At 36.3% G+C, this 22,708-nt stretch overlaps 2 protein-coding genes across 2 annotated transcripts; both read right to left on the bottom strand.

Annotated features, from left to right (window-relative positions):
- Window positions 1-4,970: 4,970 nt before the first annotated feature.
- Window positions 4,971-6,767, bottom strand: LOC145689407 (uncharacterized). The gene has a single exon (XM_081763561.1). It carries the CDS (start codon window positions 6,765-6,767, stop codon window positions 4,971-4,973), a length of 1,797 nt encoding a protein of 598 aa, XP_081619687.1.
- Window positions 6,768-6,839: 72 nt separating this feature from the next.
- Window positions 6,840-9,182, bottom strand: LOC145689408 (uncharacterized). The gene has a single exon (XM_081763563.1). It carries the CDS (start codon window positions 9,180-9,182, stop codon window positions 6,840-6,842), a length of 2,343 nt encoding a protein of 780 aa, XP_081619689.1.
- Window positions 9,183-22,708: the final 13,526 nt, after the last annotated feature.

Raw genomic sequence — 22,708 nt, forward strand, 5'->3', positions numbered from 1 at the left:
CAAACTCCAAGTTGATGGGGAGACAAAATGTTCTTAACAGGCTCTCGTATTCTGAAGCATATAATTTTGGCTGATATTCTGCGCCAAATATTCCCTATGGCGATAGGTCTGATTCCACCACACTTCTTTTTAAGAGCGATAAGTCTGGCTCCGAAAAACAAAGGTCGAACTTCTAAGGGTATTTTTCCCGAAATAATGAGATTGAACAGATCACAAAGTGATTTTAATAGCTTTTCCTTCGATTCGAGTATTTGGCAAGATAAAAGATCTTTGAGAATCGAAGGGCGAAGACCATCTAGACCTCCCGAGCTGCCAGATGGAAAAGAATGTATAGCATTTTTAACTTCGTTTATTGAAACTCCTTGAACCCTGTTTTGATCTTCTGGAAGATTCGGTGAAGTAAATGTTCCAGGGTGGGCTGGATGTTTCTCCAACAACGTCTCAAACACTGAAGTGTCAGGGGCTGCTATTGTATCATCTGACATTAGTAAACGGGCTGCTCCTCGGATATCGCCATCAGCTAGTTTGTTTTCTATAATTTTCAGATTTGACACATTCTGTTTAGGCATAGATTTCTTGATCTTAGGCGATTGCAAAGTTAAGGCGTCAATACCTGTATTATCCCAAACACGAACTCTTTGTTTTACCCATGAGGTAAAGTTCTTTACATTCTCGGATTGTTTGGGAGCAGTTAGTGCTACAAATGGAAATATAAACAGGTTGATCCATTCTCTTTCTCCATTTGAAATAGCTACTTGTTGTAATAACTTGGAAAGTGCATCGACAACCTCAGTTCGAGCACCACGAGGGACACGTCTTAGGATGTGTGTAGAGGCTCTTAATGACGTCAACAGTTTACCCAAGTTAGGTAACGTTAAATCCTTTGTGCTACCATTGCAGTTAGTGATGCTTACATTTGTGGCTCTATAGTCAGGAAGGCTATTATTATTGATATGATTGATATGAAGACAGTCCTCTTCTGCGTTTATGATCGGATGCTTTTTACCTATATGAATGGCTAATCCTCTTGCATTCACATAAAACTTTCCACAATGGGGACAAGGTAACACCTTCGCAGATCTAGGAGTGGCTGAAAAGTGGCCTCTGGCAGGCCTGCCAGTGCTGGAGTCCAAGTCATTGCCGGGGTTATCGGTTTCACCTGATTCCGCTGAATTAACTGATGGAGATTGAACACTGGGAACGCTGCTTGAAGATTCCATTAATTCATATCGTATATCTATGTGTAACAAGGTGCACAACAAAATAAAATAATTTTTATCAGTGATAAAGAAATATTGATGATATTAATTCGAATATTTTATTATATTACGCTTTCAAAATTAAATATATTTTGTATTTACTAAATTTAGAGTTAAGATAATTGAGTAGTTATGTTTCTTGTATTAGAATAGAGAAATTTTGTGCACAACTCATCCAAACACTTCAAAGTTAGCACCGTGATAGAACGGAGTTATGGCTACAAAGGAAAATAAAATATAATCCTAGTTAGCTTAAATAGTATAGACGCATTAAAAATTATCTTGAGCAATCTTATGAAGTTTCCCCTTGATGACAGGAAAGTGTTAAAATAATAGGGCCAGAATCATTTAAGTTAATATGTTAAATCAAACATGTATTTTATAGAGATGTCTTCCTTGTTCTATGTAAAATTTCCGGAAATTTTGAATCCATTAGAAAAATATCATTTGTCCGGAAATATTGGCAAAACAGGAAAATATAATTTAAAAACTATTTCTTGGTCTGATGCTAGTCATCTTACTTGCTGTAACGTGCTTGCAGCATATACAGTAGGAAGTCGAAAATCCGAACTAATTGGGACTACAGGTAGTTCGGATTTTCGAAAATGACCAAGAAAATGCCATTTAGCATTACATATACTGTACGGTATGTTCTTCTATCGATACAGTGGTTATTCAGTACATACAGTAATTACAAATACCGTACGAAAGGCTACTTACGTTTAATGTTTCTTTTGAACTTGCTCGTACACTAAAAAACACTGATCTTGTAAGTCACACTTAAAACTTATGGGTCTAAGAGAAAATAAAAAAAATAAAAATATGTATGACAAACAATTACGTATGAATGTACTTTTGCAAAAACACTGACTTCACACAACGTCAACGGACACACTATTGTTTGTTTATCGCGAGCGTTATATTAAGACAAAATGTAAAAAGCTTCTAGGGATCGCGTTCGGATTTTTGACGTTCGGATTATCGACGTCCTACTGTATATATAATGTATTTCCCTAAATACTTAAAGCAACAAGATTTAATTCCACTTTTTAGTTTTCTGATTTCTGGTAAAACCCCTCTTTATTCTTTTTTTTTTTCAAGATTTGAGCCGACTTGTGGTTGGAATTTCTAATTCATAGGTATATGACCAGTGTTTTTTTTTTGTTTTGTTTTTTGCGTACATTATGTAATGTGTATAAAATTACACACACAATTAATTATGTCAGTTATATACGGAGTTCATTTTAAAACGTCCCCAAACAAAGAAGATTCATCTTAGATTCATCCTTTGTTATCTTATCATTTGGCACGAAACAAACATCTGAGAGATATACAACTCCTATATGTAATTATGTGATGTTGGAATATATAACTCGTAGGGTATGAAGCTTTACTTTTTAAAAATTTCAGTACTTCCAGTGTACCCCTAAAAATTTAATAAAGATCTAATGGCCATATTTTTTTAAATATTCATTAGAACTGGACAATTTACACAAAATTTGGAATCGACCAATAAAAACGGCACATTTCTAGCATTTGTGGGTTCAATATCTCATTCTAGAAAGGACTGGAGACAAACATTTAAACTTTTCTGTGGGGACAAACATATGCGCGTAAATCTAGTATTTAATACAGATAATAATTAGAATAGTATTACTTTTCAGTGCTATATTTTAATATTCGCAATATTGAAATTTTTTATCTTATTTTTCACACGTTTGAAAGAAAAGAATGTCATTACTAGTAAAAATAACCTAATACAAACATTTTTTTATTTTTTTCAATGTTTCCAATTTTTCCGGAAAGAAATCGAAAAAAAACGGTTTTATACCAACAGGTTCAAAATTTCCAGAAATTTTACACCACTAGTTCAGACACACTTGTACTTGGCCTGCATTAAACTCTGATGTTAGTTCCGACGCACTTCGCTGCCTGTCCTGTTTTACCAGTCTGCACAGCCTACAACGTCCGACATATGTAATGAAATGGGGGGCGCCCACACCTCGACATTTGGACGTCGTTTCCCCTTGGTTTCTCCACTTGTTGAAGACACTCACCACAGCACTCCTCGAATACCTGACAAGTCCTGCAATTTCCGAAATTCTTGTGTCGAGTGTTTCTTAATGAATACTTTCTTCAAAATAATATTAAAAATTATAGAAAGACTTTCAAGACATTCGAGTCGAGATGAGATTTTTACGAGCTGTCTCGACTCGAACATTCGAGTCGAGAAATACGTTTGTCTCGACTCGTCTCGAATTTTACATAGTGTGTCTTGACTCCAATCTCGACTTAATTCGAGAAGAGTCGAGTCGAGATTCGAGACATGTCTCGACTCGTGCGCATCCCTAAATCCGAGAACAGAGTTGCTCCAGTAGCCCTGATATCGTTTCTTCATCATAGATATAACTTGGTAGAAATGTTTCCCATGTTCATCAATGACTGCTCCGCATTTTTCTGGGAAGAAATCTGTGTGAGATTGCAATATATGTATTTTTAGTGATGCATTACACCCTATTGTTTGGTAGAAGGTATTAGGTGCACCTCTACTTCCTTATAGTTCTGAGACCGCTCGTTTTCCAAAACATTCGTCACAACTTTTCGGAAAGAATCTCATTCAATTCTCTCCTCATTTTCTAACACTGCATCAAATTCAAGATCATTGAGGAGTTAGCGAATTTGAGTGCCAATAAGGATTCTTGCCTGATTTTAGTTTCAGCAATTTGTGGAAGTTTACGCAGAATATATTTGAAGAATGTTTTGATGCGTCTATGAATAGCCGCCATTCATCGAGATTATAGTTTATGTTAAGTTTACTCATGAGACCAGTTAGGCCTACATTGTTACAACGTAATATGTCCCTTTCCACTGAAAATACTGTTTAGGAATTCTGACGTGTTCAAAACACGAACACTTTCAGATTTTCAGAATAAGCTCCCCATTTCTTAGGTTTGGATACCAGCAGTTCTGCGCCACTTTTTGACAATCCCAGGTAATTTAATTCAAGTTGAGTATCATATGGTGAATAGATAATGATATTTTGTTTTTTGTGTGGTTAGGATCGGTGGAAGACGATGAATCTGCAGCAGAATTTGACAATGTGGATCGACATTGTTCGATTTTTGCTCTTCATCGGGTGAAACACCGGAGTAAGGTACAGGAAGTTGTGGAACTTTTGGTTCTTCAGAGTGTGGCACAGTGACGAACGTTTCAAGGAATATTTGAATAAGTAGCAGTCCACTTTTTTCTTTCTTGGGTAGACCTTTAATTGGAAGAACCATCCAAAAATAGCAGTTTGAAGTATGATCGGCCGGTTCTCTCCATATCATTGGAACTGCTAATGGCACGCGTGGCTTTTATCCGTGTAGCCAGTACCGCAAATTTGTAGAACAAGTATTAGAACATATATGTGGTGCTAACTTCTTTTTACAACAAACTAAACTTTAAAATTATGGAAGAAATGTTCGTGCTTCGTGCCTTATGCACCATCTGTCTTCAACACTTTCCATCTTGAATAACAAATGAAATCTAAATTTCGTAGAAACAGTGTTTCCAGTTCTTAAAAAATATTACTACATAACATAAGACTTAACATGCCGCCCGCCAAAAAAGGGCTAGTGACCTTTTTTTATAAAAAGAAAACAAAACTTTATATAACAACAAATAAAATAGACTAAAACAGGAAATAAATATACTTTAACATGAATGACATTACGATTCATTATTATTTGGTAAAACGCAAAGTCCTCTAATTGAGCGTTTATATAAACCATTGGAAGTTTTAACAGTAACCACTCGAACCAAACCGTCAGGTCCAGAATGCACTTCAGTGATGACTCCCAATTTCCATGATAGAGGAGGTAGCTTATCTTCTTTGAGAACCACCAATTGACCTGGCTGCATCTTGGCACAGCTTCTCTTCCACTTATTTCTTCCTTGTAATTGTGACAAATATTCCATATACCATCTTCTCCAAAACTGTTGAAATTGTTGTTGGATCCTTTGCCATCTTTGAATTGAACTAATCTTCTCCTGATGTAAGTCACGTTCTGGTAGTGCTGTCAATGGTTGACCAATAAGAAAATGACCCGGAGTTAATGCTACTGGATCATTAGGATCATTGGATAATGCTATAAGTGGTCTCGAATTTAAGCAAGCTTCTATTTGTGTGATTAATGTTGTTAATTCTTCAAACGTGAGATATGACATTCCCATGACTCTTCTTAAGTGGTATTTAAAGGACTTCACTGCAGCCTCCCAAAGACCACCGAAGTTGGGCGAATATGGCGGAATAAAATGCCATTGGATTCCTTCAGTAGTTGCAAAATTCTTAATCCTTTCTTGATGGTCAGCTGTATGCAACAACTTTGCGATTTCTTGAAGTTCCTTGTTGGCACCCATGAACGTAGTTCCATTGTCGCTATAGATATGCTTGCATTTACCTCGACGAGATATGAATCTTCTCAAAGCAGCTAAAAATGCCTGACTAGTAAGATCACTCACAACTTCGAGATGGATAGCCTTTGTTGCTAAACACACAAACACTGCAATGTAGCACTTCACCTTTGTTTTCGACTTTCTGGTACCAGATTTGATGTAAATAGGACCGGCAGAGTCAATTCCAGAATTTGTGAAAGGTCTTGTTAGTTCTACTCTATGTTTTGGTAGTTGTCCCACTAATTGTTCTGGTCCAGACGCCTTTAATCTTTGATATGTAATACACCTTCTAATAACTTTCTTGATGGCATTTTTACCATTAGGTATCCAATCCCTTTGCCTTAGTGATGCTAGCATTAACTGACATCCAGAATGTAGCAATCGCCTGTGTTCATGTTCTATAATTAGTCTTGTTAGGTGATGATCTGGTGGTAGAATAATTTGATGTTTAGCATCAAATTCAAGTTCAGTCATCTTTAATCTCCCACCAACTCTTAGTAATTGTTGATCACATATGAAAGGATTGAAAGACAAGAGTTTGCTCTTATTGCTAACTCTTCCACTTTCTGCAAGATCAGCCATTTCCTTAGCATAAACTGAATTTTGAACTTCTCGTATTAGTCTGATTAAAACTTCAATTTCTTCCAAAGTAATAGCGTCTACATTTCTTCTTGATGCTTCTACTTTAGCATTCTTGGAAAACCGCGTGCAATAAGCCAAGACTCTCTGAAGTTTGTTCAAAGTAGAGAACCTTTCGATCATACTATTATCTTGAGTTGTCACTAAGTAACTTGATTTTAATTTCTTCTGTTCAGGAATCTCTCTGAGTGGGGCAGGCTCCGTCTTAGGCCAATTAAGTGAAGAACACTGTAACCATTGAGGAACGTTCCACCACAAATTATTATGTATTAACTTGTCAGGACTTGTTCCCCTTGATATAATATCTGCAGGATTGTCACTTGAAGCGACGTGTCTCCATTCTCCTCCCACTTCTTGTACCTCAGCAACTCGATTGCTAACAAATGTTTTCCATCTATTTGGATTTGCTTTTAACCATGCTAAGACCACCATAGAATCTGTCCACATATATACCTGGGATATTCGTTGTTTTAATGCCTTAGTTACCTTCTTGACAAGTTTTGATTACAACACTGCTGCACATAACTCTAAGCGAGGCAGGGAAGTCTTCTTTATGGGCGTTACTTTGGACTTAGCACATAATAGCTTCGAAGTAACTTGACCATCCTTGTTGACGGATCTTAAATACACACATGTCCCATAAGCCTTTTCTGAAGCGTCTGAGAAAGCGTGAACTTGAATGTCTATCAAGGTACCTGACTGAAGAACCATTCTGTCTACACTGATATCTGATAAAGAAGGAATTAATTCAAGTACTGTCTTGCATCTTTGCTGTAGTTCTTTAGGAAGTGTTTCATCCCACTCCAATCCTGCTTGCCACAGATCTTGAAGAATTATCTTACATACGATTGTTATTGGACTAACAATTCCCAACGGATTAAAGATTGAAGCAATAATACCCAACATCTTGCGTTTTGTTAAATTATTATTCGACCTTTGATTTAGAGTAAATCCATTCATCACTTGAAGTTGATCAGTTGCTGGATGCCAAACTAATCCTAATGTTTTGACTTGACCCTTATCGTCTAAGCGTAATGGAAGTTGTGTTTCTCTCAATTCTTCAGAGATGGATTCCAATAATTCAGTACTGTTGGAACACCACTTTCTTAGCAAAAAACCACCCTTTTGTAGCATTTGTATTAATTCGTCCTTTATCTTTAAAGCTTCCTCCAAACTTTCAACCCCTGAAATACAATCGTCAATATAGAAGTCATTCTTGAGAATTTGTGCTGCCTTCGGATATTCACAAGCTTCTTCTGCACTTAATTGCTGGAGACAGCGAGTAGCAAGGAAAGGCGCTGAAGCTGTTCTGTATGTGACAGTCTTTAATTCATATACCTTAATGGGTTCTTCTTCTGATCTTCTCCACAAGATCTGGAATTTACAGTCACGCTCATCAATCAAAATCTGTCGATACATCTTCTCTATATCTGCAGTAAAAGCTATAGGGTAGGTGCGAAATCTTAATATAATTGACTGCAAATCGTCTTGCACAGTTGGACCAACTTTGAGAACATCGTTCAGTGAAATACCACTAGTTGAGCATGCGGATGCATCAAATACTAATCTAGTCTTCGTAGTAGTACTACCTTCCATAATAACTGGATGATGAGGCAAGTAATATCCTTGAGTAATATTAGAGCTGCCTTCCACTTCCTTCATATGTTCCAAAGCTTCATACTCTTCAAGGAATGCCACATAATCTGTGCCCAACTTGGGACATCTATTTAACCTTTTTTCTAGTTGTTGCAAACGCTGAACAGCTGTCTTATAAGAATCACCTAACTGGATCACTTCTTGTTTGAATGGCAGTCTCACTATAAAGCGTCCTGTTGAATGTCCTCTAGTGTTTGCAACAAAATGTTCTTCACACTCCCTTTCTTCTTTTGATATAGGAGTTTCTTGAATATCTTCTATTTTCCAAAACTTCTGCAGCTGATGGATTAAATCATCGTTGTTGTGCAGAAAGAATGTTCGATGTTCTGGCGTGAAGTTATGCTTTGGCATTTGATATTGTCCTGAAACTATCCATCCTAACTCTGTATTTTGGAGAACTGGAAATGCTCCTGGACGCACCTGTTGTCCTGCTTTGAGTAGACTAAAGAAAATTCCAGCACCTAACAACAAATCAATCTTACCAAACTTGTTGAAATTAGGATCCGCTAACTGTAAATTCGGTGGAAAGTTCCATTCTTTAATGTCAATATCAGCATCAGGTAAATTTCCCGCTATTTTGGGCAATACAAAACACTCAACATCTACACTAAAATCACTTACAGCAGAGAATACTTGTAACCTACTTCCGTATTTAACGTTGCAACTTACATTATTAATACCTTGTACAGGAACATTGATAGGAAATTTCTTTAATTTTAACCTTTGAATGAGAGATTCTGTTGCAAAATGAGATTGGGAACAACTATCAAGCAAAGCCCTAACCATATGTAATTTACCATTGCAATCTTTAACTTGAACAACTGCAGTTGAAAGTAAAACACGCACATTACTTTTAAGCTTCACAGAGCAATAAGTACTAGTATTAACAACTTCCTGTCCTTGAGACATTGACTTTTCCACTACAGGTTCCGTAACAGAATCATTTTCAACACTTGCAGCATGATTAGGCTGTGATTTCTTAAAATCACTATGCAATAACGTGTGATGCTTGACATTACATATTTTGCATGCACTTAGCAAACAATCTTTCGCTACATGGTTGACAACTTTCAAACAATTAAAACAAAGTTTGTTCTGTTTCGCAAAACTTAATCTTTTGTATACACTTAATTTCTGAAACTCATTACACTTCTGCAACGCATGATTGTTGACAAAACGAACACAAAACATTAGTACTCACATAAGATTGTCTAGCATTTTTTTACTTCCTTGACAACATTAGATTTACTGACATGCAACTTTGATTGTGTAGACTTTACTAATTCTAAGGCCTGGCATTTATTTTCTAAAAAGACATGAAGTTCTTCTAAACTAGCAAACTGTTCCCTATTTGTTTGATTTTCAAAGTCTTTACGTATTTGTTCATCTAGCTTTTCCAAAACTAGCTGCGATAACAATATATCCTCCAAATGAGTATCTAACAGTAACGCCTTAAGTGCATTTACGTTACTTATAATTTGATTTAATAATGTCCTTAAGTCCGCCACTGAATCTTTACTGACAGTCGGTAATGAAAACAATGCCTTTACATGAGCAGTTGCTATTAGCTTTGGATTATTACTCCTTTTGCATATCATTTCCCAAGCAAGTTTGAAATTTTACCTGTCACTGGTATATTCTCAACTAATTTGCTTGCTTCACCTGATAATGAGCACAACAAATAATGAAATCTTTGAATATCATCTAAACTTTGATTGTTTACAACCAAACTACTGAAAGTATCATGAAAATGTCTGAAATCTATAACTTGACTTTTAAATGTTGGTAGCTTTATGACTGGTAATTTTAGACACCCTGTATTCGCGGCTGAATCACCTGACGAACTTCTATTGCTACTACTAGCCTTCTCAGCTGTTTCAACAATTGACGTCATTTTTGCAAGAGTATCGTAGTAAGTAACTTCAAACAACTCTCTATCCTGTGTATATTCATTGTTTTCGTCCTTTAATTCAAGCTGTTTTTGCACTTCATCATATTCTTTGAATATATTGGGTAAACGTGCATACCTAACTTGAATTTGCATTACATCACCGTCTGCTCCAAATTGTTCAACAAATGTTTTCATTCTTGTAAGAGAAGCTTTAGCTAGGCCTCTTGCCTTTATAAGAGAATTTGTATTTGAATCCATTGCTTGTGATATTTCTACCTGAAGTCCTTATAACAACAGACCTTTACACAAGTAAAAAGAAACAAAAAAATATACTTAGCTACGTGACTGCTATATGTCCCCTTTGTTTTTCTTCAGATTGCAATGCACAGCTGAATGCGTAGGCGCTTACGTGATAAGTCCACTAGGTCAATTTTGCGTCTGTTTCTTAACACTCACTGTCTTTACACACATATAGTCAATATGAATGTGTGAATGATTCACTTACTATTTTTTTCTTGGCACAACACTTCCTCCATTCGGCACTGGAGGACCAAAAAAAAACTGTTTATGCTTATGTTCTTAAATGTTCGCGATTTACTTAACTGGTAATGGACTGTCTTCTAACAATGGAAACTTCCAATACTTGTTTTTAGTTTTTATTGTACCTTACTAATCGCTTGTTTTCAACTAACACTTAAAATAAACCACAAAGTACATATAATAACTGCAGTGTGTTCATTGCACTTAAATAACAAACTTAACTTTAAAATTATGGAAGAAATATTCGTGCCTCGTGCCTTATGCACCATCTCTCTTCAACACTTTCCATCTTGAATAACAAATGAAATCTAAATTTCGTAGAAACAGTGTTTCCAGTTCTTAAAAAATATTACTACATAACATAAGACTTAACACCCACCCACCCTCCCAATATCTTGCCAATACGTTCGAGATGGCAAATTGTAACTACAAAAGAACGTTACACAACATATTTTCTGTGGCAAACTCTTCAATACCGTGAAGTGGTTGATATTTCTTTGTTAGCAATGAAGCGCGAGTAATATGGATAGCCAGACACTACGCAGGAATTTATTTCGGGAGGGACCCTAAGGCCGCTCCTCCATTGCTTCCGAATGCGATTGCGAATTTCCTAGCACGCTTAAATAAATAGGAGTGCCTCGACTAGTTCCGACCTGCGAATTGCGAAAACCGACGAAAAGATGCGAATGCGAACGATCCCAACATGCTGGGATTGTTCGTCCGAACTCGTGCAAACGGAGGATCGTCTGGAGGGAAATTGAGCGCGTGAGAGAAGAAAGTTTGTTTTGCGTGAAAGCAGACGATGTTGCGAGGTGCGGAGATAAAAATAAAAATCGAAATAGATATTGATGCTTTAATAAATTGTGTATTTGATAAAGTTCCATTGTGAACCAAGCTCATCCAGATTACCACAAACGACAAATCGTGAACAAATTATGGGCAGATGTAAGTAAAGAACTTGGTTTGGAAGGTATATATATATATATATATATATATATATATATATATATATATATATATATATATATATATATATATATATATATATATATATATATATATATATATATATATAATTTTCTTTGTTTTCTCTAAAATATTAAGATTTAATTAATACACGAACCGCAACTTTTTATTCAATTTATATTTCCTCTTCGTCCCTCAAATAATGATTTTACGAATACATGTAATTATTCACTAATATGTGTGAAACAGCAAAAATGGTTTTTTTACTCCTGGAGAAAATTTTCTTAGAAAGTTGGTTGATTTTGCAATCTCAAATTTTATTTAATTAATTTATTTTAAAGTGAAAATAGCGGTTACCACAGAAGCATAATAATAACAGGAGCGACATTCACTCTATTTTGCACACAAAGGAAATTTATTATTATTATTATTATTATTATTATTATTATTATTATTATTATTATTATTATTATTATTATTATTATTGCTCTGAAAACTTTAAAATATGAATTTTAAAGCAAAAATATATCACATTGAAGGTTTGAAAGAAACATTGCAACTTGATTCGCATACACAAAACTTCGGATGTAGTAGAGGCACGTGAATTCGCAGTTCGCATTCGCATTCGCGTTCGCAGTCGCATTCGGATGCAATGGAGGCGCGGCCTAAGATTTTCGGGGGTCCAAATACAATTTGAAGCTAAATTATATTAAAATTTGTAAAATTTCACCTGAAATTAGACTAAATTTACAAAGAAGTCGGGGTGTCAAGACCTTCAGGACCCACCCCTGCGTATGTCCCTGAAAATAGCAATGAAACTGGCCGTCAAACAATGGAAGTTGATTGAAATAAGTAGACAGCTCCTGTTGCCACGAACCCTTAATTTGTCCAGCAAAGCACATCGGGTGATAACTTATTTCTTTGAAATCCGAACCAATCTTCAAAAACTAATTTCATATTCGTTATCAGCACCCTAAAATTAGTAACAATTGGTTAGTTTTATCTCCGAAGCATTTTCACTGTTGACCAGTGTTTTCAGAGCAAGTTTCTCTTTATGTAGTTAGTACGGTCTACGTTTAATGTGAATTAAATGTGATCCAAGATTAGTTGATATAAAAGGAAAATTAGTATAATTGAGTTCACTTTTCATCTATTAGTAAATACACATTAGTAACTAGTGTTTTGTAACTTGTATGCTTAGTGCATAAAATAGTTTTGTGATCCTGATAGCAGATTCCTAAAGTGAAAAATATTAACTGTTAACAATCGGATTGTACCTTTTGTTACTTGATTTCTCTTAACACTGACACACATATTTCCAAGAATGACATGCGTAGTCCTAACAGTCTTCCTATGACGAGACATATATCATTCCATTGATAATATTGAGGTAAACGAAATGTCATACGCGCATGTAAAAACCCATGTAGACTTTTCTAGAACATGTAGTAAAATAAACCAAAATAGGGATACGGACAAAATCTCGCGGCCGAAACATCGCCGCCCAAAACCTCGCGTGGCCAAAACCTCGCCGCCCAAAACCTCGCCAGACAAAATCTCGCCGGGCCAAAACCTCACCACCCAAAACATCGCGTGGTCAAAACCTCGCTGCCAAAACCTCGTGGGCCAAAATCTCGCGTACAGCTTAATAAAAATTCAGTGTAGTATAACAATATCTGCTGCTTTTCTTATAAGTAAAAAGAAAAAAAAGGAAGGAAGAGCTTGGTGTGGTGAGAGTAGGGGCGCCGAATTCTACTTCGCGCCGACATTCTTATCATTTTGTTGTGCCGACAAAGTGAAATTATAAAAGATATCCTAGGTTCGAACCTCATCTATGTTGAAAATTTGATTGAGATCGGTAGGATGGCTCAAGAGGTATAATGTAACAAACATAGTCATTTATTTTTTATATATATATAGATTTCCAAAGCATGCATTAGAATTTTTCTTGTCATTATTTTAATGTAATTTTGGGTTATTACTAAATATATACATATAGTAATATATAGAACATTCTACATTAAAGAAATCGTTGTGAAGAGGTTTTATCCTGACGACATTTCTTCCTATTCGTAGATATGAAAATTGATGCTTTGTTACAGCTACTTACTGATATAAAAGTGAAACTGAATTATATCGTCATTAACCATGCGCGCTGATCTTCGGGATTGGCCTCCCTGGATATAAATATCTTTATTCGAATTTGTGACAAGGAACTACACACATATCAATGCCTCCCCAAAGTTATACAGAAGTCGTCGTCGTTGTCATTAAGATCTTTATTACACCAATTCTAAGACTACATTACTTAGTTAATGAGATATAGTCCAGAATGTTGATTGATTTTCTTCCTTTAAAAATAACATTGTCAAACACATTATATATGTATAAATCGATAAATAACATCGAACCAAATAAAATGAGATGCTCGAGTACAAGTTTACATGTTTAGTTTATAAAAAAAAATATGCTGCCAAACTTTCGTTGCCACTGATTATAATCAGTGACAGCTTTCATTCATTGTCCTGGCAGTAGCGAACTAGCAGCTTGCTTGTCTTTTCGTAAGGTGACACACACACATTTTTTTCGAACATGCTAGTTGTAATCGTAGGTAATAACAATCAAGTTAATTAAAAGGTCTTGGTAATAAGTATTTTCAAATTGGTTAAAATGAATCCGAATCTGTTTTCGGGACGGGTAATTTGAATAGGGACATCAAAATATAAGCCGTCATTTTAGAATCTTTTTAAAGAAAATTACAAAAGTGTTTACTTAAAATATTAACTTTTATTTATTATTTACAAGACTATGAAAAAATATTTCTTTACATTCTTTCAAATATTACAACTTTTACAATTACAAATTAGAATTTCTCACTCAGTACAAGATCGTACAAAAAATAAATACCAAAATTTATAGTTGCAAAACAATTTCTTCTGTTATAACTTTCGGTTTTAAATTTCACGACTGTAAATCAGGTCAAGAGGACAAAAGTTACTTGTAATATGGGCAAAGTTCCCACAATCTAAGAACCCAACAAAGCTGACTCTCAGTGAACTATATGAAAAAAAACCTAAATATTCTAAACTTTCTAAATAGAGTACTCAAAAAAGATCTCAAGATACGTGTTTGTAAACAAGTCATGATTATACTAACTACTGCTTACTTATTAACGATGTTATTATTGCTATAATAATTGCGTTTCTTCTTACTTTCCTTATCCATTTTCTGTTAAAGATTATATGAGTTTCTTATTGAAGACTTTTTATTATTAACTTATTACGAACTGCATTCTTCTACTTATAATAAGGAATACGTATATTGGTTTATTTCGAAAATATAAAAAAGAAGCTGACATTCGCTTAATGAATTAGGTCAGCCATAGACAGGGCTGCTCGTAGATTTCATGGTCTCTCACACAAATTCTATGCGAGATCCAACCAAACTTGTGAAATCTCCATCCCCGTAAAGGTCATCAGCACAGTTGTAACTTCGTTTTTGTTGAAATAGTAAAGTAACAATATTTATATGGTTCAAGTCCTTTTTTTATTATTTCTTCCACTACTTTTAAAGGGCCTCTGACACATCCATAAGGTGTCTGGGCCACAACCCTTGATTTTGATGAAACTTGATAGATTAATAGGACACTTTGCAAAAGTAACGTAATAGCAGGAATTTGTCGAAAAAGATGTATTTTCTGAGATTCGATTCAGAGCCAGTCGATTCATTAAAAATGACATTTGTCGTGATGTCTCGGGAACGGCTCCACCGAGAACAAGCAAGCTTTGAAAGCCATAGTAGATACATGATAGCTTTGAAACGAAATTAAAACGAATTGTCTGCACCTGCGCAGAGAGTAAGGATACATTATTAGGTCTATGATTGCGGTCTATTGGAATACATCAGTGTGATGCAGGTATCAATGTATCAAAGAAGCATGCCAAAATCATAGCCCATAGGCTTACCTATATATAGTTAGTGTTGCCACGCTCGTCCCGATAACGAGCAAACACTTCGAGACGAGACCTGTCTATTATTTGCAAGACGAGACACGCGACAGTGTTGTAAGGAGACGAGATGCGACAGCCCAATATCCCGTTTCGTCTCGTAGCAATACTACCCAGTTGTATAAAGCAAAGGCTAACGTAAGAGATGCACGACGGTAGTTACGCAGGCTTGTTCGGGTCACTACTAGCATATAGTCGCTTTTCCTTTCATTTTTATCACGAGTTTTCTCGTAATGTTCTACGAGACGACACGACACCGGCCAGGCTTCGAGACAAAGACACGAGACGACACCAGCATCTCATGTTTGTGACGAGGCTGTTTCACGCGACGAGATGAGACAACACCAAATGTTTCGTCTCATGGCCACAATAACTATATATATAAGTAAACCCTATGACCTATGATTTTGGCACGTTTCTTTGAAGCATAGATGCCAGCATCACAGTGATGTGTTCGAATAGACCGCGACTATAGGACTGATAGTGTTTCCTTACGCTCTCTTAATTCTGTTGTGTAACATTGATGACTTACAGTACTTGATATCACTACGCCCCGAATATGACAACTATTAACGTTAACTATATGACTTCTGCACAGTTGTAATGGAAATGTAGGACTGACAAGCCAGACAAAGTGCGTAACTAGAGGCGGGTGTCCGGGGGCAGACCACCCCAACATCTTCTCACCTCAATTGCTTGAAAACGCTCACCTTTGAGTCTAGTTTTTTTCTTGCATTATGTTATACTTGTCATGTAGTTCAAACTAAGTAAGAGAAAAATATATCGCAGTCTTCATGTTTTCGAAATATGCGCACAATTACTTGCGCATTCTGCGAAGTTCTGCGCATGTGCAGAAAATTCGTTTTAATTCATTTTAAAGCTATCATGTATCTACTATGGCTTGCAAAGTTTGCTTGTTTTCCGTGGAGCCGTTCCCGAGATATCACGACAAATGTCGTCTTTAATGAATCGATTATATCTCAGAAACTACAGTTTTTTCGACAAATTCCTGCTAGTTACATTAGTTCTGCAAAGTGTCCTATTAGTCTACCAAGTTTCATCAAAATCGATTGTTGTGGGCCAGACACCTTATGGATGTGTCACGGGCCCTTTGAAAATTGAAAGAGCTTTTGTGTAAAGTGTATCCCTCTCATAGTTGGCTACTTACATGATGGTGCACCACAGGCACTTCGTCAGTAACTTCAAACTTGAAATACTCATAACTGAATAAACAAAATAAATAAACAAAGGAAATAAACTGGCTCCCCAAAGACCCGTTTTCCATCAATATTTGCTACGGTTACCCCCTTTGCGGTCATATTAGTAAAGAAAAGCAGTTTTTGTTTTACAAGATAATATTTCCTCGACATCATTTACATTATTTTTAAGATTAAATAATATACAATAAGCTAAAACATTACTCACATATTTATCTTCATATTCTCTTGTGTTTCTTTCATTATAATATAGTCATGGGCATGTTCAGTTTGGTTCTTTGGAACAAATGCTATAACTTCAATAAAAGTATCACAAATTGACTACTTATAATACAGTATATATATATTCTCTTATTATTTGTGTAAGTGTTATTCTCTTACATACAATTTTCACTTTATGGTTTTCAATGAATAGGATAGGTTCTCTAAAATAACGATGTGTATGGCATGTTCCTTTTCTGTACTTATAAATTTATTTATAAATGTATTTGTAACTACAAATTTATTTACACAAAACAACATTTCGAATCATATTTCTTTGATTTCCATAACTACTGTAGTTATATATTTTTCATTAGTCATTTCGATAACCTGAGAATAAAGTATAAATTTATAAAGTAAGTAGTCGTAACTTCGAAATCAACATGTATTCTTCTTCAATTTCTCATTCAGTCACCTTCTTTTAGATAAAAATGTACTTTTTTTAGAATTGCAAACATAAAATAGAGTCACAATGACACATTTGATGGCATGTATAAATATTATAATGTCTTACGAATGTTCGTTAAAATGTCATACATTAAAGCTTATACATACCACGTTCTTGATAAAGTTATTAGAGCTCATTACATGTCAATAGAGGCATCTTAGGAAGAAGAGAAATGCATTATACGACATTACATTAGTAGAATCGCTTTTGGCGTTCTTTTAGGTAAGTATCTCATTGCAACCACAACATTGGTCTACACCACGAGATGTAGAAAGAGTAGAAACAACATTTTGAATTTTTTTCCAGTGATTATGTAACAAATTTAAGAAAGAAGACGATAATGGTGAAATGAAGAAAGTGGGAGGAGCCGGAAATAACTAGAGAAAACTACACGATGTTTGTCCACAAGGCGCACTTGTTGGGAGCTTGGATCATAGCAGGGTCCTCACAAAAAACGCCGTTTCTACTAACGTTAGAAATATTTATACATTTATTATAATTACACATGAGACTGGATTTGAGACAGGTCTAGTGCCTAGGAGATGTCTGCCACACAGGAAGTCCCGGATTCGATTCCCAGTTGGAAGGTTTTAAGTTTCAGCGCATTGCGGTGGTTCGGATCTCATTTGAAACTGTAGATCCAAGTTGCATATAGCCTCGGTGCTGGAAAGAAACGCTAAACACTAATAATTAACTAATTAGATGGGTGCTTCTGGATCAACATTTATAGAGGATTGTTGATAGGCGTTCAGCACCCATACAATTTTTCACTGGAATTAGTTCGAAATTTATCCACTCTGATGCCGATCGATGCAGAGGAGAAAATGATTGTCACCTAAATTGAGCTTAACCAATGAATATCACTATTTAATTGCACGAATCACTCTTAAAACGATAGTTACAATCAATGTAACCCACTTTCACTCTACTGTTTGTATCAGGCGCATACGCAGCAATTTCTTTCTAGAGGGGGGGGGGCAATTTCAATTTGAGGATAAAAAATTTTTAAATTTGTAAAATCGCCCCTAAAATTAGACTAAATTTACAGAAAAGCACCTTTTGGGGGGGAGCTGAGTCCGGACCACCAGAACCTATCGCCTATGTATGTCCCTGGTTTGTATTTTATTTGTTAAACTAGCTGAAATGCCCGTCCTTCGAACGGGGAGATCAGTTTTTTATAAAAAATATTTGAACTCCCAACTACTCTAACAATAGACAATTTAATATAATAATTGATTACAAGGTTCATCCCGACTATAGACCGTACATGTCATCCCCCATGTGACCCCGAAGGATTCATAGGGGCTTCTTAGCCACATGTGGACAGAAACGCCCTCGGACATGGGACCATTCATCTCCACAACCCCGAAAACCATGGATTCCAAACAAATATCGCTCATTTTCGATTATTTGTATACACGACTCCAAAAGTGCATTACCACCTGCAATTCTCGTTTTCCTGCAATAGCAGGCAACCCAAAAAGCTCGGCGGTTGGGTTGGTTCCGAATTCGAAAGGCGCTGGACCAAACCTCAATTTTGTAATAAATATATCAGTGTGGCAGACTGCAAATGAGGGAATAAAACAAATTGTTAAAAATGACAATAATATTATCATGACGAAGATGGATGACATCAAAAGTTACAAAATGATCTTACTTAAGCAGTTCAAAAAAGATGAATGGCAAAAGACACATATCAGAGGAAAACATTTCTCTCCTCACCTCCCAAAAAAAGAATCTCATAAAAAAGAAAAAGTTACATAAAGTGACGTAAGTTTTAATATAAAAGCCCCACTCTATATTGTGAAAGTTGACACCCGAAAGGCAAGAACAACTGAACCAAAGTCAATAAAATTGTGCACAGATATTGTAGACGTAAAAGGAGGGAATACGAGTTTCGTATTTTCCTGAAAAAAACGGTTGGGTGGGGCACGGACCCCTCCAAACCTTTTATCACGAAATATCAAAACTGCTAGTAACAGTATGTCAGAAGTGTGTAAAAGACATGAATAATTGCAACGGAACATTTTGTATTGAAAATACGCAAAAACTAAAGGAATACGGCTTTTTTAAATTTTCTGCGGAAAAACGGATTTAGGGGCAAAAGCTCCCACCCAAAATTTTGAAACTTGATGTCCGAAAGGCAAGAAGTGAACCGAAGCGAACGAAATTAAGCGCAGATATTGCAAACGTAACATGAGGATACGAGTTTCGTATTTTCCTCGAAAAAACGGTTAGGTGGGGCACGGAACGTGGCACTGAAAATCAAATGTGCTGGTAACAGCATGTCAGATCTATGTAAAGGACATGAAGAATTTAATCAAACTGCGTCTCTGGACAATACGCAAAAAATAAAGGAAAACATTTATTTAAATTTTCTGTGAAAAAAAAAACAGTTTTAAGGGAAAAAAGCTCAAACCCAAAATTTTGAAAGTTGATGCCCGAAAGGCAAAAGGAAGTGAACCGAAGTGAATGAAATTGTGCACAGATATTGTAGATATAAAATGAGGGAATACGGTTTTATTATTTTTCTGGAAGTAACGGTTCGGTGGGGCACTAACCCCTACAAACCTTTGATCACGAAATATCAAAAGTGCTGGTAACCGTATCTGAGATGTGTGTAAAGGACATGAAGAATTGCAACGAAACTTTATGTGTGGACAAAAAAATAAATGAATATTGTTTTTTTTTATTTTCCGCGGAAAAACGGTTTTAGAGGGAAAAATTCCCACACAAAATTTTGGAAGTTGACGCCCGAAAGGCAGAAGAAAAAATGAAATCTTTCAGTTTTACGTCTCACGGTTATGCCGGTTAGGCTAAAGGAGACAGACGTTGATGATGAGTAATGAATGAAATCGTGGAATGAAGAAAGTGGGAGGAAACGGAGAACCCCTAGAAAACCCACGCACACGGTGTTTGTCCACCACAAAGTTCACTTGGCGGGGGCTGGGATCGAACCCAGGACCCCAAGCACCAGAGGTGAATGCTCTACCACTGAGCCACGGTGGCCCCTGAAAAGCAGAAGTAAACCGAAGTCAATAAAAATTTTCACAGATATTGAATACGTAAAATGAGGATACGAATGTCGTATTTCCCTGGAAAAAATGGCCGCGTGGGGCACGGACCCCTCCAAACATTTGACCACGAAAAATAAAAGTTCTTGTAACAATATGTCAAATGTGTGTATAGAACATAAAGAATTGCAACGAAACTTTGTGTATGAACAATAGGCAAAAAATGAAAGAATACGTTTTCTTAACGTTCTGCAGGAAAACGGTTTTAGGGGGGCAAATGAACCCACCCCAAAAGTTTGAAATTTGACGCCGAAAAAGCAAGAAGAAGTGAACCGAAGTGAATGAAATTTTTCACACATATTGTGAAAATAAAATGTGGGAATTCTAGTTCCGTATTTCCTGAAAAAACTGTTAGGTGGGGCACGGACCCCTCCAAACATTTGCTCAGGAAATATCAAAAGTGCTAGTAACAGTATATCAGATTTGTGTAAAGGACATGAAGAATTCCAATGAAACTTTATGTACGGGCAATACGCAAAAAAAAAAAAAATGGAGAAGGGTTTTTCTGCGGAAAAACGGTTTTAGGGGCAAAAGCTCTCACACAAAATTATGCAAGTTGACGCCGGAAGGCAAAAAGAAGTGAACCGAAGTGAATCAAATTGTGCACGGACATTGTAGACATAAAATGAGGGAATATGGGTTTGCTATTTTCCTGGAAAAAAGGAGTGGGTGCGGCACGGACCCTCCCTAACGTTTGATCACAAAATATCAAAAGTGCTAGTATGTCAGATGTGTGTCAAGGATATGAAAAATTGCAACATAACTTTGTGTATGGACAATACGCAAAAAGTAAACGAATACGGGTTTTTCTAAGTTCTGCGGGAAAACGGTTTTAGGGGGCAAAAGCTCCCACCCTAAATTTTGAAAGTTGAACTCGAAAGGCAAACAGAAGTGAATCGAAAAAAAATGAAATGAAATCTTTAAGTTTTACGTCCCACGGTTATGCCGGTTAGGCTAAAGGAGACGGTGATGATGAGTAATGAATGAAATGGTGGAATGAAGAAAGTGGGAGGAAACGGGAGAACCCCGAGAAAACCCACGCACATGGTGTTTGTCCACCACAAAGTTCACTTGGCGGGGGCTGGGATCGAACCCGGGACCCCAAGCACCAGAGGTGAACGCTCTACCACTGAGCCACCGCGGACCCAAGAAGTGAATCGAAGTGAGTGCAAATGTGAACATATATTGTAGACATAAAATAAGGATACGGGTTTCATATTTTCCTGGAGAAAATAGTCGTGTGGGGCACGGACCCCTCAAAACCTTTGATCACAAAAAATTAAAATGCTAATAACAGTATGTAGAAAGTGTATAAGGGACATGAAGAATTGCAATGAAACTTTTTGTATGGATAATACGCCAGAAATAAAGCAATACGGGTTCTTTTATGTTCTATTGAAAAATGGTATTAGGGGGCAAAAGGTCCCACACAAAATTTTGAAAATTGACACCCGAAAGGCAAAAAGAAGTGAACCGAAGTGAATGAATTTCTACACAGATATTGTAGACGTAAAATGAGGGAATACGGTTTTCTATTTTCCTGGAAAACAGGGTTGGGTGCTGCATGGACCCCTCCAAACCTGTGATTACGAAATATTAAAAGTGCTACCAACAGTATGTCAGATGTGTGCAAACAACTTGAAGAATTCCAACATAACTTTGTGTATTAACAATACGCAGAAAAATGAATACTTTTTTTTTGTTCTGCGGAAAATCGGTTTCAGGGGCAAAAGCCACCACCCGAAATTTTGAAAGTTGACGTCCGAAAGGCAAGAAGAAGTGAGCCGAAGTGAATGAAATTGTGCACAGATATTGCAGACGTGAAATGAGGGTACGAGTTTCGTACTTTCCTGGGAAAAACAGTAGGGTGGTGCACAGACCCCTCCAAACCTTTGATTCCGAAAAATCAAAAGTAAAAATAACAGTATGTCAGATGTGTGTAAAGGAAATAAAGAATTGCAACATAACTTTGTGTATGGACAATACGCAGAAAGTAAATGAATACGGGTTTTGTTATGTTCTGCGGGAAAACGGTTTTTGGGGGGCAAAACCTCCCAAACAAAATTTTGAATGTTGACTCCCGAAAGGCAAAAAGAAGTGAACCGAAGGGAGTGAATTTGTGCACAGATATTGTAGACATAAAGTGAGTGAATACGGGTTTCGTATTTTCCTTTAGAAATCGGTTGGGTGGGGCACCGACCCCTCCAAAGCTTTGATCACAAAAAATGAAAAATGCTAGTAACAATATGTTAGATGTGTGTAAAGGACATGAAGAATTGCAACAAAACTTTCTGTGTGGACAAAAAATAAAGA

Source organism: Thermobia domestica, chromosome 7 (genome assembly GCF_964235325.1).
Source record: "Thermobia domestica chromosome 7, izTheDome1.hap1.1, whole genome shotgun sequence".
NCBI lineage: Eukaryota > Metazoa > Arthropoda > Insecta > Zygentoma > Lepismatidae > Thermobia > Thermobia domestica.

Excerpts from the sequence above, each read along its gene's own strand:
- LOC145689408 (XM_081763563.1), bottom strand. The coding sequence starts at position 9,182 with ATGTTTTGTGTTCGTTTTGTCAACAATCATGCGTTGCAGAAGTGTAAT.
- LOC145689407 (XM_081763561.1), bottom strand. The coding sequence starts at position 6,767 with ATGGTGGTCTTAGCATGGTTAAAAGCAAATCCAAATAGATGGAAAACA.